The sequence below is a fragment of the Mirounga angustirostris genome, unplaced genomic scaffold (assembly GCF_029215605.1).
Source record: "Mirounga angustirostris isolate CCGP_5_RB_7025 unplaced genomic scaffold, mMirAng1.0.hap1 SCAF_6, whole genome shotgun sequence".
NCBI classification, from domain to species: Eukaryota; Metazoa; Chordata; class Mammalia; order Carnivora; family Phocidae; genus Mirounga; species Mirounga angustirostris.
The window spans coordinates 27,095,916-27,113,210 of record NW_026991714.1 but is presented as its reverse complement, the minus strand read 5'-3'; the positions used below and the strand labels follow the sequence as shown (position 1 = coordinate 27,113,210).

Genomic DNA, 17,295 nt, shown 5'->3' with positions numbered 1-17,295 from the left:
TGATGTGATTTGCCTCAGAAATTGCAAGTGAACCTGAAAATCTGGGCAGATGCTGCACCTGAACCACTATGGTATCTCCTGTGATTTTAATTGGAATTGCATTGAAACTATCAATTTCACGGAGAATTGACATCTTTATAATTTTGTGTATTCCAAACTATAAATAAAATGTCTCTCTCCATTTATTCAATTTACTAAAAGAAAGGCAACATAATAGATTAAGAGCATGGATTCTGTGGCTAAACTGCCTGGGTTCAAATCCTAGCTCTATTACTCGATAGATTTGTGACCTTGTGATAGTTTCTAGTTTCCTCACCTGTAAATGCAATGATTATAATAATAATGTCTTTCTCATAAGGATGGTTATGAGGAATTAGTAGGTTAATAATTGTAAAGCATTAGAAGCACTTGATATGTAGTGGGTTTTGCACAACTGTTATATGAAATAATAATTCCTCCTTAACGTTTTCCAATAAAGTCTTAAATATTTCTTCATAAACAACTTGCAATCTTCTGTTAGATGTATTCCTAGTTACTTTATGTTTTGATGTTATTTTGAATGACCATAGTTTTAAAACTTGTATTCTCTATCTGTTTTTGATGGTTCATGGAAATAAAATTAAGTGAAATTGATTTTTATATACTGATATTTTTGGTCAGTAACCTTGCAAAGTGCTTCAATTTGTTCTAATTACTTATCTGTGCATTCTTTAGGATTTGTCATACAGATAATCTTATCATCTGTGGAAAATAACAATTTTGATTATCCCTTATCAATTCTTATAACCTTTCCCCTCCCTTCCTTTTCTCCTTTCCCATCTTCTGTGTCTTGCTTAGAACTTCCAGGGGGTGATAATGTATATTCTCTTCTTGTTCCTGATATTATAGGAAATATTTCAAGGATTTGCCATTAGGATATAGTGCTTGCTGTGAGTTTTTTAAAGGTTATCTTTTATCAATTTCCTTCTGTTTCTAGTGTGCTAAAAGATTTTCATCATGAACAGATATTTAATCAAATGTTTTTTTTTTTAAGTTTTTTAAAAAAATTTATTTATTTGACAGATAGAGAGAGAGCACAAGTAGGCAGAGCGGCAGGCAGAGGGAGAGGGAGAAGCAGGCTCTCCGCTGAGCAGGGAGCCAGACGTGGGGCTCGATCCCAGGACCCCAGGATCATGACCCGAGCCGAAGGCAGCCGCTTAACCGACTGAGCCACCCAGGCGCCCCTAATCAAATGTTTTTTTAAGTAGGAAGTGAGATGATTTATCTCCTTTAATCTGTTAATGTGGTGAATTACATTAATTGGTTTCTTAAAAAAATGATGGAACAACATTCATTCCTAGAATAAACCCTTGGTCAAGATGTATTATATTTATATATGTTGCTATATCTGGTTTGCTAATATTTTGTTTAGATTTTGCATGTATATTCATGAGAAAAATGACCTATAAAATTTTGTTCTCATACTTTTTTTTATCTGGTTTTGGTATCAAGGTTATGCTAGGCTTGTAAAATGAGTTGGGGATTTTTCCCCTTTTTATACATTTAGAAGAGCTTTTTTTTAAAGATAGGAATTATTTATTTCTTGAATTTTTGGTAAAACTACTGACTCAATTTCCTTATTGGTTACAAGACTATTCAGATTTTTTTCCTTGGGTTAGTTTTGGTAAATTATATTTTCCTAGAAATTTTTCCATTTCACCTAAAGTTCCAAAATTTTGCACGTAGAAATTTTCTTAATATCTCACTATCTTTTTAAAATCCTTGTAGCCTATGTAATTTTGTCCCCTTTTTCATTCTTCATTTTTTTTGTGTCTTCTCTTTTATACACGATCATTCTTGCCAGAGTTTTATCAATTTTATTAGGCTTTTCAAAAAAGCTCACTTTTGGCATTATTGGTTCTATTTTCTATTTTATTAATCCTGGTTCTTATCTTTATTGTTTTCTTCCTTCTACTTTCTTTGAGTTTAATCTATTGTTCTTTATTAAATTTCTGAAGTTGAATGGTAAACACATTAATTTTTAATCTTTTTTTTCAAAGATTTATTTATGTATTTTAGAGAGAGAGAATGAGAGAGCGGGGGTAGGGGCAGAGGGAGAGAGAAACTTAAGCAGACTCTGTACTGAGCACTGAGCCCAATGCGGGGCTCCATCTCACGACCCTGAGATCACCACCTGAGCCGAAATCAAGTTGGATGCTTAACTGACAGTGCCACCCAGGTGCCCCTAATTTTCAATCTTTTTATTTTCTAACATAAGCATTTGAGATTATGATTTACTTCTAAAGTGCCAATTTAATTGTATTTTATTTTATTTTTTTATTTTTTTAAAGATTTTATTTATTTATTTGAGAGAGAGAATGAGAGAGAGAGAGCATGAGAGGGGGGAGGGTCAGAGGGAGAAGCAGACCTCCCGCCGAGCAGGGAGCCCGATGCGGGACTCGATCCCGGGACTCCAGGATCATGACCTGAGCCGAACGAAGGCAGTCGCTTAACCAACTGAGCCACCCAGGCGCCCCAGTTTAATTGTATTTTAAAAATTTGACATGTAGTGTTTTTGTTTTTAAGCTTTTGTAAATATTTTTAATTTCCATTATAATTTACTCTTTAATCTATGAATTATTAAATGTTTTTATATCTCTTTCATGGATGATATTTTCACTAACAATAATAATTCTAGGATGAGAGTTATTTTTTTAGTATATTAATGATATAACTCTACTGTCCTCTGGCTTTTACTATTGATGAAAAAAGCAGTCAGTCTAATTGTCCTTTACTTGAAGGTTATATATCTTTTCTCTCTGACTGCTTTTAATATCTTTTCATTCTTTTGAATTAAAAAAAACTGAGGCAATCTGAAAATTTCACTGTGATGTGGTCTAAGTGTGGATTACCTTTTATTTATACTGCTTGTGATTAGCTGGACTTCCCAATTTAGTGGACGGTTATCAGTTATCTATTCTTTAGTCCCAAGAAAATGTCAGCTATTAACTCTTCAAATACTAAGTCACTCCTTCTCTCTCTCATGTCTTCCAGAATTCCAGCTTAATTTTTCTGTCATACTTTCCATCTCTTTGTGTCTCTGAACTGCATTCTGATAATTTCTTCAGATCTGTCTTCCAGTACAATAATTCTCACTTCAGCTTTGTCTAATTTGCTGTTAAATCTGCCACTTCATTTTTAAAACATTTTTTTTTAATTGGGAAAATGCAACACAATTCAGAAAAGTGTGAAAAAAATAAACACACATCTTAACAATTATAAAACAAATTCCAAGTAATCACCCTAGAAATAGAACATTACCAATAGTCCAGAAGCCCCTGTGTGTCCTTTCATGATCTCTAACCCCTTCCTCCACGAGAGGTAACCACCATTCTGACTTCAATGTAATCAATGTCTTTGCTTCGCTTTATAGTTTTATCAGCTCTGTCCATTTTTGTTTGTTCTCTTTAATAATCTGTATATATTTGGAGTCTTGCTTCTTTCATTCACCATGCTGTGGTGTCATTTACTTTCACTGCTGTGAGGTAGTCTATTGTATGAATATATTATGCATTTTCACTCCATTTTGTTGGGTTGGTTCGTCCCCCTTTTTGAGGAGGAACCACTTTTAACAATGCTGCTATGAACATTGGCATATGTACATGTACATGTACATGTATACACCATTGTATACGTGTGCTGGAGCACACATGTAGGAGTTTCTCTAGGCTATATACTAGGAATGAACTTGTTGGGTCACAGACTGTGTATATCTTCAATTTTGCCAGATAATTCAAAGCTATTTTCCAGAATGGTTGTTCCACTAGTTTTAAAATTTCAGTTGTTTTACTTAATTCATTTTGAGAATTTTTTTGGTTCTTCTTCAAATCTGCTTGACAATATACTCCCTTGTTCTTTACTCATATGTTAAATGTCTTCAAGTCTGCACTTTTACTTATTGCATATACTATTTCTGATAATTCCAAAACAGAAGCTTTGGAGGTTTGATTCTTCTGTCTCAGGGCTTCTCAACCTTGACACTGTTGATATGATGGGCTAGACAAATCTTTATTGTGGGAAGCTGTCCTGGGCATTGTAGGATGTTTAACAGCATCCCTGGTCTCTATACACTAGATCCAGTAGCACACATTTCTCCCTCTCCAGTTGTGACAACCAAAAATAGCCCCTGCAGGGCAAAATTGCCCTGGGCTGTGAACCACTATGCTTCCTATTTTTTTTTTCTTCTGGGACCTCACTCATGGGGTCTTGTTTCCTTGTGTTTTGTGATTTGTTTTTACCATAAGCTCATGTTTCTTAGAACTATGCCTGTGGAAATTCTCCAATGCCTGGGTTGAAGGTGTTTTCTTCCAGGACTGTTTTTCATTTGCTACTGCCAGGCACCTGAGGGCACTGGCAGCTCAAGATCGCAAAAAAGTAAATTCTTGGTTGTGATTATTTGGGCCACCCAGGTAGTGTGAATTTGGGCAGCAACTCTGCACAATGGCTAGCTGGTAGTTATTAATTCTCCAGAGAGATGTTTTTCTGCCTTCTGTTCAGTGCAAAGAGGTAGAGCATGGGTTTATTTTGGCAAGTAGGTAGAGCATGGATTTATTTTGAATTCACTCATATAATAAATTGTAATCTTTGGGCTCTAGGTTTATAGGTTTATGCTGGGAGTGCAGACTCCTATTAGACTCCTCACCTTTGACAAGCCCTCCAATGCCTTGTGAGGTTTGTGAAAGTTGAAGCTCATTGTAAATGCTGACATCAGTGTGAGGATTCTCTCTGGCTCCTGCTTTCACGACTTTAGGCTTCCAAATTCACCTTTCATTCTTTTGCAGTCAATTGATGCATTTAAAAGAGGTGTTTTTGTTTGTTTGTTTGGTTGGTTGGTTGGTTTGGTTTGCTTTAAGAAAAAGCCCCAAATCAATATGGCTTTTATTGAGTCTTTAAAATACCACAAATAAGTCTGAAAAGTCATCTGGCACTTTGCTGTTTCTGTAGCTGGACAAATTAGATCTTATTCATCAGCCTGCTCAGAAACATAGATACCATCCCCAAATGTTCTGATATCCTTGTTTTAATTGTTGTGGCTTGCTGAATCAAAATAGCTGAGTTTGATACAAGTTCAATGTCATTTCCTTCACGAATTAACTCATCTTTCTGGGCTTGAGATACTGAACAAGCAACATCTAGCCTCATCCAAACCCTGTGGATATATTTTTCATCCACGAAATTTTGGGTTTCAACCAGGGAACCATTCTCCTGAGTAACAACATTGATGGGGAAGTGAGCATACCCGGACCTCATCCTGTAGTGGAAGCCCAGGTAGCGCCCTTGATCGTGTTCTGTACATGACTACAGATAGTGCGAATGGTAGCCAGTTCTTTTCTAGGTCCCACCATTTGTCAGCTCGGAGCCTCTTCTTTTTTCTTTCCAAGGAGACTGAGTTCTACATCAGTGTGACTGAAGTCCCTTTGCAGGGTCCTCTGGGGCCCTTCAGAGTAACAGTGCATCAGAGTGATGTCAATATTTTCTGGAATGTCGGCAGTCTTTTGCTGAGAATGGTCTTCATTCTCACAGTAGATGACGCAGAGTAAAAAGAGGTTTGCAGTGATTTTGTCCAGTACTTTTAGTTGTCTTTAGTGAAAGGATCAATCAGTAAACTCCTCTGCTATACTTTAGAACCTGAAGCCCACCACTTTAAAAAAATTATTAGCAATAGTGAAGCTAGCTGAACATATGTATGGATTTTTAGCAGCCACACAGAAGCAGTACAAACTGAATTAACACAGTTTACACAGAAGTACATCCCTGTGCACTTACGCTAGATGTGGGTCAGTTTTGAGAATATCAGTGAAGACCATGAGGACAGGTTTTAACAAAGGGAGCAGTGGAGTGTCCTTCAGTCCAGGCACGTGTCAACACAGACCCCAAGTATACATCACTAGTGACAGTTTCAGGGGTAGTCTCAGTTGTTATATGAGAAGAAGGAAATGGAGCCAAACATCGCCTAGAGTTAGACCACGCAATAGGTGCGTTTTCCAGTGCATTCTAAAATTCAAGGAAGAGTAAGTCTTCTTGGTGAGCGTAATTCACTTTCATTGTAAAAGTTCCCTGGAGATGAAGCCCCATTGATGGGGCTGATGCTCCATAATTTGGATCTATCCTCTTAGTTTATGAAAAGTGGTCAAGAGCACTGTGGTCAGACTGCCAGGGTCAGAGCCCAGGCTCCCCCACTTAAAAGGTTTTGCTTCTTAACCTCTCTGTGTCTCTGTTTTATTATCGTGAAATGAGAATAATTCTAGAAACCATCCCACAGATTTGTTGTGCAGTGTGTATGAATAAGTGCCCATAAGACACCAAGAATAGTGCCTGGAATATATAAGCACTCGATAGATGTTAACTTTAAAAAGGTAAAAAAAAAAAAAAAGCAAAACACAAAAAAACCCCTCAAAAAAAAAAACCCTCCAGAAACTTAAAACAAAACTCATACTTAGCAAAATCCAAGAATTTCTCCTAAAATGTGATGTCATGCCCATCAGATAGCACTGCACTTCTTTTTTTTTTTTTTTTAAGATTTTATTTATTTATTTAACAGAGAGTGACACAGCGAGAGAGGGAACACAAGCAGGGGGAGTGGGGGAGGGAGAAGCAGGCTTCCCGAGGAGCAGGGAGCCCAATGCGGGGCTCGATCCCAGGACCCTGGGATCATGACCCGAGCCGAAGGCAGACGCTTAACGACTGAGCCACCCAGGTGCCCCAGCACTGCATTTCTTTACCATTGGTGGTTTCACTGTACTCAGAGTAGTCAAGCAATAAGAAATTGGTCAGTGGTCAGTCACTTTGTCTGTGGTTCCAGCTTATGTTCAGTGTGAGCACTTCCTCCATCTAATACATCAGCAGGGTTTTACTTTCAAGATGAGAGTGTTTACAAGTCTTGTCACATCAGTAACACGTGATCCGCCTGAGGTCTGATGAGTTGTGTCCTTCAAAGCCTTTTAATTCCCTGTGGTGGGAAAGTAGTTCAGTAAATCTTTCCGACAGGTTTCCATGATGTCATCACCCAACAGCATCAACATAAACAATGTCTCCACACTCTGCTTCATCTTCTTCCAAACTTCCAATAAACCAACAAAAGCCCACAAAGAAAGAAAATTCACAGTTTTGGTGACTTGCTCCGTGGAATCATGCAGTGAATGTGATTTTTGCAAAGCGCAAGGTCCATACTCCTCAAACAAATGATGCCATGCAAACTCCTTTCAATGGGACTAAACTGCTGAGCCCCTTCTGCCGCCATCTTTGCCTTTGTTTGTTTGCCTAGCTATCTGTAGTGAGCTCTGTTTTTGCATGTTTATAGCCACACTCTTTTTAACAACCTCTTCTTGGGAGGCTGAGGTCTGGTTTCGTCAGAAGTCTCTGGTGGACTGCCTTTTGGGACCAGGGCGGCAAAGTCTTTCCCTGGTCTCACGGAAAAAGCCTAGCCTGCTAAGCGTGAATCTTATTTTCAGTTTCTGCACTTTTCGCTTGTTTTCTTTAAGTTAGCATTTGTTGGGCACTTACTCTGTGCCAGGAACTATTCTAGATGCTTTCCATGTGATTCATTCAACTGGAAAGGCAATAAGCAGCCTAAGCCACATTTGGCTCTTCTCAATGGGGTAGGAGCAAAGCAAGAGTGAGAGGTCCAAGTCACAGCCATCATCTGCCTGCAGACACCCCCTGACCCTGCACTTCCTGATGCAGTTGATGGCTCTACTGTCCAGCCAACATCTGAGGTGGGGACCTCGAAGGACCTCCCTCCCTTCCCACATCCCATCCGCTCCTGGCCCCTCATGGCCTTTCCCTCACTGGCTTACCTCTACTGCATCACTTTTCACATCGATCTGGAACCATCTCTCTCCCCGTCCATCTTCCCCTCTGAGGACAGAGACTGTCTTCCATCTCTGAATGCTCAATGCCATAGCAGACTCTCAAAAGGTGTTCATTGCATAAATGAATAATGTCCTTTCATTTCTACATAAGAATTTCTTGAGTTAATCCCTCTGTCCCCGTCCCATTAACTGCCCCAGTTGAGGCTCCTGCTCTTTCCCATCAGAACTCTTTTCTTTTTTTAAAGATTTTATTTATTTATTTGAGAGAGAGAGAGAGAGAAAGAGCACAAGATGGGGGAGCGGGAGAGGGAGAAGCAGACTCCCCGCTGAGCAGGGAGCCCGATGCGGGGCTCGATCCCGGGACTCCAGGATCATGACCTGAGCCGAAGGCAGTCGCTTAACCAACTGAGCCACCCAGGCGCCCTCCCATCAGAACTCTTAAAGTCACCTCCTAACCAATGTTCCTTCTCTCCACTTAGGCTTACTCCCGCTCACTTTCCTCATCCTCTCAAGGGACATCTGTCCAAGGCACAACTTAGAGTATGCTGTTGTTCTGATTAAACACTGCAGTGCTTCTCTTTGACCTTGAATAATTCAAGGTCTCATCACATGCCTCTGTTTCTCCTGAGCCCTATAGTTAGCCAGGCTAAATGGTAGTGTATGTGCAGTGTGTGTGTGTGTGTGTGTGTGTGTGTGTTTAGGTTTCCTTGCCTTTGCACATGTGACTTCCACCTGGGATGCTACCCCCTTTTCTTTACCTGCCAATCTCCTGCCATCCTTTGAAAGCCAGCTCGTGAGGACTTCTGGGACTCTAGAGCCTCCAGCTTCACAGAATTAGATCTCTGGTTGAGCATTTGTTGATTGTCATTACTTACATATCTATGTCCCCCTCTCTCCCTACCTGCTAAGCTCGAGTCCCTTAGAATCCTGAGCTTGGGATTCCTAACTCCTTGGTAAGCTTTAAAAAATACTGGAGGGCAGCAGGGGGGAGGTATACATCTGTGTGCAGTGAAAACTGCTTTCAGCCCAAAGACCCTGGAGGAAGAGCCCGAGTTGACCCTGTGGCTGACATGGCTGCTAAAGATGGTCCAACCCCCAGAACATGGGCTTTTACTCCAGCCTCCCTGCCTCATCTCTCCGTCCATGCGCTCCTCCCTCCCTCTCTTCTTCTTTTCTTTTATTCATTTTCCTTCCCTTCCTTCTGCCTGTTGCTATTTAGCATTAATCATATATTGCACAAAACAATATTATAGCAATGATAATGGAAATAAGTGATAATAATAGTGTACCCACAATTCTGCCCCCGCAACAAATCCGATTGTTTTCATTTGTTTGGATTCCCTTCCCATCTTTGTATGCCCACATCATTTTGCAGAGTTGTAATCATAATGCAGTTTTAATTTTGTAGTCTACTTTTTAACTTAATATCAGAAGCATTTTCCATGCTCCTACATAGTCTTCATAATTATCATTTTAATGGCTGCATAATATTCCGTAGAATAGATACGCCAAGTTTTACTTAACTGTTTCCTTTCTGCTGGACAGTTCCAGTTTTTCCCTATTGCAGAGAGTGCCGTAATACACAGGATCTTTTACAAAATTCTTTTCCTTGTTCCTCCCTGTTCACTTTTCTTCACTTTCTCCTCTCTTCACTCTCTCCCATGTCTCCTTCTACCTCCTTGACCACAGCTGTCTCCTAGAACAGTAATTTGCCCCCAAGTGGATATGGAAATCATCTTAACAGAACCCAGGATTTGGGGGAAAAATTACTACAAATTGGTTATAAAATGCTCCCAAGGTCACTTTTGCTATTTTTGTACCCTTAAAACTGTAAATGGTAAACCTTCTTGCCCACAAGGGGTAGGAACATAGGATTAGGCAGGACTATGAGAGAAGGCTCAAGCCTATGACAGGGACACAATGTTTGTAATGGAAGAAAAAGAGAGATGACCTGAATGTCTATTGATAGGGAAATAGCTAAGTAAACCATGATATGTCCATGCTCAGAATATTATGTATCATTTAAAGAGATTGTTGTAGGGACACCTGGGTGGCTCAGTTGGGTAAGCATCTGCATACGGCTCAGGTCATGATCCCAGGGTCCTGGGATCGAGTCCCACATTTGGCTCCTTGCTCAGTTGGGAGACTGCTTCTCCCTCTGCCTGCCGCTCCCCCTCCTTGTGCACTCTCACACACTCTCTCTCAATAAATAAATAAAATCTAAAAAAAATAAAGATATTGTTGTAGACCTGTATGTACCAGCTTAGGTAGATAAGCCTTTTTTTTTTTAGTGAATTTAGTTGCAGAATATTTGTAGTTACAATTTATATAAAAAAATAACAGCGGGCGCCTGGGTGGCTCAGATGGTTGAGCATCTGCCTTCGGCTCAGGTCATGATCTCAGGGTCCTGGGATCGAGTCCCGCATCGGGCTCCCTGCTCCTCGGGAGCCTGCTTCTCCCTCTGCCTTTCTCTCTCGCTCTGTCTCTCATGAATAAAAAAAAAAAAAAATCTAAAAAATAAATAAATAAAATAACAGCAAAACCCAAACCCACATGATAGTACCTTATATTTTCTAGGATATATACAGACATGCTGGTAATAGTGATCACCTCTCTGTTTAGGAGAAAAGGTGTGGATTTGGGGGACCAATCAAGGGGAATTGGAGCCTGAACTGCAGTGGTTTCATTTTTGTTTTAATCAAGGAAAATGTATTCACATATTGCTTGTATAACAAAAAAATTAATTAAATGAATGTCGCCACCATTTTGTCTTTCTCTTTGTGTTGTACACTGACCAGCCCCGGATTCAGGCGCTGTCCGGGAAGAAATGGAACATAATAAGAGTATGCCGCTAAATATGCAAATGTCCTTTTGGGAAGAGTGGGCTTTTTGCTCACCTACCCCCGCACATTGGTACGTAGGTTGTTTCAGACAGTACTGGTGGGCCCAGGGTGGGGAAGCTCTCCCAAGAGATGAGGATGCCCCTGACTCAGTCCTTGCCTCTCAGCCAGTCCTCCCCACCCCCATCCCAGCAGGTGGAAGCTGAGGGTTTTGAAGTGTAGTCTCTTGCCCTGAATCCTGGATGGAGGACAACAGATGGGGCCACACAGCCTTGCTGCTCAGACCGAGGGGAACAGGTGGAGGCTTTGGGGCCAGAGTGTGAATGCTGGCGATTCATGAGTGGTGCAGGCAGGCGGAGTGCCCAGCTCCAGGCGGGGGACAGCTGGGCGGCACGTGGGCGGGAGAGGGAGCAGGGGCACGGGGGTGGGCTGGGGTGGGTGGGTTCGGCCACGCAGAGGAGGCATGAGAGGGCAGAGGATAAGGGAGGGAAAGGGGGAGAATTCCTCCCGCCCACCCGGGAAGGAGGGAGGTCAGAGGTCCCAGGCTGACCTGAAAGGCTTAGGGAGTAGCAGGATGAGTGGACATGGTGAGGGAGGAGAGTGTTCCTTTTCTGCCCCTTTACCCTCCTCCCCCATCCCCAGCTGTCCTCTACCTAGCCTTAAACCCGAGGCATTTGGGCCATTCCAGCAGCTGTGCCAGGCCTTTGGCTGGGTCAGGGCCGGGGCGGGGGAGGAAAGCAGTTGCCCCGCCTCCGCCCCCCCCCCCCCCGCCCGCCCCTTGCCGACAAGGGGTAGAAGCACGAGGAGGTGACCAGGTTGGGAAGTCACGAACACAGGACAGGACAGTCCACGCTTTTCTGCCCAGAACTCCCATCTGCCTACGGCACACCTCACCCCATTTCTCTTTAGTTAAGTGAAAGAGTAGGAGAGGTAAGAGAACTGTGAATATAGTGATGATTATTAGTAACATTTACAGAACACTTACTGTATGCACAGGGCTTTTGATTTTGTAATTTATCACTGTACCCTTCCAACAGCCCACTGTGAAAGTACCATAACTTCCATTTTTACAGGTGAGAAAACAGGCTTCTTGGTTAAGTAATGTGCTCAAAGTCAGACACTTTGACTTTGAAGGGACAGAAGTAAGATCTGATGTCAAATTTGCTTGACACAAGAGACCAGACTCATAACCTTTGAGGAGGACTGAATGAACAAATTGCTCAGCTGAGAGCCAGCAGTTCCCCTTTCCAGAAGGAGCAAGAGGTGGATGGGCCTAAGTGAGCCTTTTTCATTGTCAGAACTGCGAGCAGTTAGATGAGGTAGGGTGGAAGGTAAAGGAAGCTAGAAAATCCTTTTCTATGGAGTTTTTTCCAAATAGGAGCAATCCCATCCCTTTGGGCTGGTTTAGGAGACTTGGCCTGGAAAAAAGGGAACCCAGCACTTTGGGTTGAGCATCAGGAGATAGGAGTCTCTCCATTCCCTCTGGGTGGGCAGGTTTGCTGGCATTCCTAGACCCCAGCCCCCCTTGGTCTTACAGCTTTCCAGCTTTCCGTATGGGCAAGACAAAGACAAAGACTCCGGGGGTCGGCGGGGCGGGAGGGGGTGCTGGGGGGTGGTGCAGGGACTTCGTCTCCCTCTGGCCTGGTGCACTCTGCCGGTGGAACATCTCACCTGACGCCTGGCGCAGTGCACCTGCGAGTCGCCCTACCCCTGAGCCCAGATATGGCTCCCTCTCCCAGCCTCAGGAATCCCGCCCAGAGCGGGCTGGGGTTGGGAGCGGGAGCTGCGGGAGTGGGGGCCGGCCCTGGCCAGCTCCTCGCCCCACGCCCAGACTTCCGTCCGGCCAGCAGGGGGAGCCCGAGGCCCAGGCAACAGCCCTGAACGGGGCGGCTTCTTCTGGCTCCGGTTGCTGTGGATCCGCAGATCCACACACCACCCTAGCCTCAGTTTCCTGGTCTGAGAAATGGGAAAATAATTATACTTACTCATCAGCAATGCTATCAGAGTTAAATGAGTCCTAGACAATAAACCATTGCTAGACTTTCCTCTTGTTCTCTTGTACTATGTTATTCTGCTCATTCAGCATTCAGTAAATGTTTCTTGAACTCTCCTAGGCACTAGAAACCCATTTTTAGTCCTGGATGAAGCCTGTCTAACTTGTGGGCCACGGACAGTGGTAAAAATGGAAAAGCTTGGCAACTGGAGGGCTCCTCTGTGCCTCCCAAGCCCCTGACCAGATAGAGTGGGTGTCTCTTGGGGGTAGGTGGACACGTCCAGCAAGCTCCTGTTTATTCCTCTGGCCTGGAATTTGGGACTTTAGGGTGGGCCTGCAGAGGAGGCAGGGAGCCCAGGCCACAGCCCACCTCTCCCCCTGACTTTAGGAAAATGCACTTAGTGCAAAGACCTTTCACACCCCAGGGCTGTCTGGTGACAGGGACTTGGGCTCAGGGCAGAGGGGCAAGGCAAATGTGAATGGAGTAATCCCCGACTAGCATTTAGAGTTCTGCTTAAAATCAGGGTAAGACTGGAGCTGAGAAAATGGGCTGAAGCCAGAAGCTGTGGCCAAGCCTGAGATTTTTCAAAGGTCTCTTGTCTGTTCTTTTCCCAGGAATGTGGCCCCGTTTGGATGCTGCAGTGTGATGGAGTCGTTGCCTAGCGGTTGGGCTCCTGGCTCCCATCCCTGCTGGGCGGGTCTTCCATCAGACCATCACAGTGGAAGCCTGTGTGTGTGGCTGGCTTTCCACCTCGCTCCTTCCAAGAAGCCTCAGCTTCAGCCGGCAACCCCCCACCCCTGGACGCAGTCCGCAAAGCACCTGATGAGGAATTCAGCGTGACAAGGTGACTGTTCACACTGGTTATACGGCTTTTCAAATTCCGGATGTTTTGTTCCCTTGGGTGGACCACAGACTGAGAGGGGCTCGTCGTGATGTGTTGCAAAGAACCTGGACCAGGAATGGGAGGCCTGAGCTCATGTTTCAGTACCAGCCTTTGGTGGTCCCAGGCTCCCTCCGAGCCTCTGTGTTCTGCACCAGGCAGCAGGACAATACCTCGGATAGATGAGACAAAGGTCCAAGCATGTGGTCCGGCCCCTCCTTCTGTCTGCATCTCCCCAAAACAAGTGAGAACACGTGTTCACACAAAAACTCATACACGAATTTCACAGCAGCCTTATTTATAATAGCCTCAAAGTGGACACCACCCAAATGTCCATCAACCGATGAGTGGATCAACACAGTGTGGTACAGACGCTCGCTGGACTATTACGCAGTCCTCAAAAAGACACATGTATTATACAGGTGAACTCTGAAGACATTATGCCAAGTGAAAGAAGCCAGCCACAAAGGACCACACGTTGTATGGTTCCGTTCATATGGAGGCTCCAGAACAGGAAACCCCATGGAGACAGCAAGCAGATTAGTAACTGCCTGGGTCTGAGTAAGAGAGGATAGGGGTCAGGCAGTGACCGCTAATGGGTGCAAGGTTTTTTTGGAAGGTGATGGAAATGTTCTCAAATGAAACGATGGTGATGACAGCACAATTTTGTAATTATGCCGAAACATCATTGAGTTGTACACTTTAAGTGGGTGCACTTTATGATAGGTAAGTTACACATCAATAAAGCTGTTTAAAAAATGCAACTGGGTGTTCTGAATTTAATCTAGAAACTCTTCTTCTGCCCCTCCTTCCCTCTTTTCCCCAACCCTCATGGCCCTCTTCTCCCTCTCCGAACATACAGAAGGTAATGGGCATACTTCTCTTTCTTGAGGGGCAAGGCACTGTTGGATGTTGGGAAGGGATAGGAAGCATTAGGGAGTCTGGATGCCACCCTGCCTAACCTACAACGGAAGCAACAGGAGCTCCCCTGCCTGGATTTCCCCTTCTGCCCACTGTGAGGAGAGGAAGCAGGGGCTCCGTGCCCTTGCATTCCTGAGATGGTGTCTGGGGAGGCCAGGAAGGTGGGGAGAATGGCGGGGGTGGGGGGGTGGGCTGTGCAGGGAGCTCTAATGAGTCTGTTACATGGTGGAGCCGACTCGGGAATCTTCCAGGCAGTGTTGGGGTGTCAGGTGGACTGCACAGAGGTACTTCTTTGGCTGCAATCAGGGCCAGAGAAGCCAAGAAATCCATGGCTGGCGCCCTGTGGGCTGGGGTCAGGGGTGGGGCCAGGCCATGGGCTGCCAGATGAGGGGTTGCTGGTGCCTAGAGAAGGCTGATTCTTTAATCGGTGTGCAATGTGGCAGGGCAAACTGCTGGCCATGTGTCTGGTGGGGGCGGTGGGGGGGGGGAGTGGGGGAGAGACAGGCTGGGCCAGGAGGCCCAGGGGCCTGCCCTTAAGACTCAGTGGGGGCGGGAGGAGAGGCGCTTGGAGATGGTGGAAGCTAGTACCTCCAGGTCTGTGAGCACCCAGAGCTCCGTGCCCAGCCAGCTGTCATCAACCGCTTAGGATCCTTGACAAGTGGGGTCTGTTCTCAGTTTCTCTTCCCTCCAATTCATCTCTTCTTTGCCCCTGCTTCACTCCCTCAGGCTATGAGCATGCTCAGATCTCCCCGCCTAAAACCAACCTCTTTTTGACCCCACTCTCCTGCAGCTAACAGTCCATCTTTTATTCTCTTCCCTGCCAAGCTCTTTCAAAGCCTTGTCTGCACCCGTGCCCCCCCTTTCCCTACCTGCTCCAGCGTTTAACTCTGGAGATGGTGCTTCTACCCCCGCTCCTCCCCCTTCTTGTCACCAAATCCTACCACTTCCCCCTCAGATCCTTCACTGCTGCTCTCCAGGCTTGAACCACTCAGCACCCTTCTTCCTGAAACACCTGCTAGCTTGCCAACCCCCCACCCCGGGCTGTTCTTCCCGGTGCCGTGGGCAGAGCCGGCTTCGTTCCAATTTTTCTTGCATGCTCCCTCCGAGTGATCTCCTCTCCCCCAGAGCTTTGACTGCCACCTTGATTGAGATGACCCAGCTGGAGCTCTGACCGTCTCCTGGGCTATTTCCACTAGCTTGCTGGCCCTTGCGCCTGGATGTCCCCTTAGGCCGATCCCACCCAACCTGTCCTCTTGCCCCCAGCCCCTGAAATCTGCCTCTCCTGCTTCGTGTCCATCTCACAGTTGCCTGCATTCCCCAGGAGCCCCAGCTAGAAATCCAAGTCATCGCCTCTCCATCCTCCCTGGCTGCTCTGCGTGACGGGCCCAGGAGGCTGGGAGTCCCATGTGACGTCTCTCTCGTCCATTTTCTCGGTTCCCACAGCTTCCTCTTATGTTTGCCTTTTAATCTTCTTTGGCCAAGACAGGTCTTCCTGTTTTACCTCTCCCTCCTCCAGGCCACTCTGCACAGGGTCACAGAATGGTCTTTCCAAAGCATCCTTCAGATCCTTCCGCCTCCTGCTCAAAAATGCTCAGAGGCTTCCCATCACTAATATCTGTCTAGCGATTTACAACCTGAAAAGCACTTTCGCACAAATAAAGCAGGTAACGTAATTATTCCTCTTTTATGGAAAAAAGGACTGAGGCTCAGAGGGACGCGGTGAGTGGTTGGGGTTCACCCAGTGCTAGAGGGGTGAGCTGGTACTGGGGCTGAGGCCTTCTGGATTCAACTGGGTGCATGGCCCATGCGAGTCTTCTCAGCCTTCCCTGGGAGGCCACCAGCTGTCACCCTGTTGTCCAGCCTGAGGTCAGTGCCCTAGCCAAGGCCCTGATCTTGCCCAGAAACCCCTCCTCCATGCCACCAGAACTTCTCCACAAACACAGAGCATCCTGCTCCTTCTCCAAGGCCCCCAGGCCGGCCAGCCCAGTGAGCTCTCTGCCTTCTCTGTGGCATCTGGAATGTACCCCCTGGAGCTCTAGCTAATTCTAAGCAGGCTTGACGCTAGCCTGGTCCTCTGGGTGCCACACTCTGAGCTCTTGGATCACCTCGGAACAGTGCCATCTTCATCGTAGGTCCCTAATAAATACTAGTTGAGCAAGCCAATGAATGGATGAGGTTGCTGGAGATTCTTTTCTTCAAGAACCCCTTCCAGACCAATGGGTTCAGTGATTCCAATAACCCCCTGACCCTCCTTCCAGGAGGAAAACACACCACATCTGGATCAGTCTCAGCTCTGCCAGTTGGCTTCCCTTGAACCTCTCTGGGCTTCAGTTGACAATGGCTTTGCTACCTGCCAGGTGCGTGGTGAACATTAAATGGGATGCTCTATGTGGGACATAACATATGTCTTTCTGAACATTCAATTGCTGTGTACCTGGCACGCTTTTATCATCGTGGAAGTGTGCATGCACTCGAGGCTGGCTCTGTCTGGGTGTGTTAGCAGCCTCCCTCCCTCCCCTCTGAGCTGGGGAAGCTGTGAACGCCAGCTGGGGTTTAAAGGGCTGGTGTTCAAGGGGTTCCCCGAGGGATCCATGGGGCCAGGGCCCAGAGTGTGGCTTATTTCTGGATGTCACCAGGCTCCTCCCCATTTCGTGGGTGAGTTTGACGAAATTTCCTGCCTCTCTGGATCTTGGTTTCCTTATCTATACAACGAAACGTTGAGTAGAACTTCAGATTTTCAAGTTTTTTAAAGCCACAGAGCTCATAAAATCTTATATTCAAATAAAATCTCACACCAGGAACCCACATGT

The 17,295-nt window shown here is 45.3% G+C and overlaps 1 protein-coding gene and 1 pseudogene across 5 annotated transcripts in view; one reads left to right on the top strand and one right to left on the bottom strand.

Annotated features, from left to right (window-relative positions):
- The window catches only part of PPFIA4 (PTPRF interacting protein alpha 4), a 92,532-nt gene extending 78,229 nt beyond the window's left edge, over nt 1-14,303 (top strand). For 2 of the 5 annotated variants that reach the window (XM_064593980.1, XM_064593979.1), the window contains 2 exons: nt 10,649-10,763; nt 13,299-14,302. In XM_064593980.1, the coding sequence (XP_064450050.1) occupies nt 10,649-10,763; nt 13,299-13,524 (341 nt within the window). In that variant the 3' untranslated portion in view covers nt 13,525-14,302. Of the gene's footprint in view, nt 1-10,648; nt 10,770-13,298 lie in introns of those variants that run through there. The other 3 variants (XM_064593981.1, XR_010412225.1, XM_064593985.1) reach the window with 3 other exon arrangements.
- On the bottom strand, nt 5,000-5,600 carry LOC123845669 (large ribosomal subunit protein uL6-like; annotated as a pseudogene).
- Nucleotides 14,304-17,295: the final 2,992 nt, after the last annotated feature.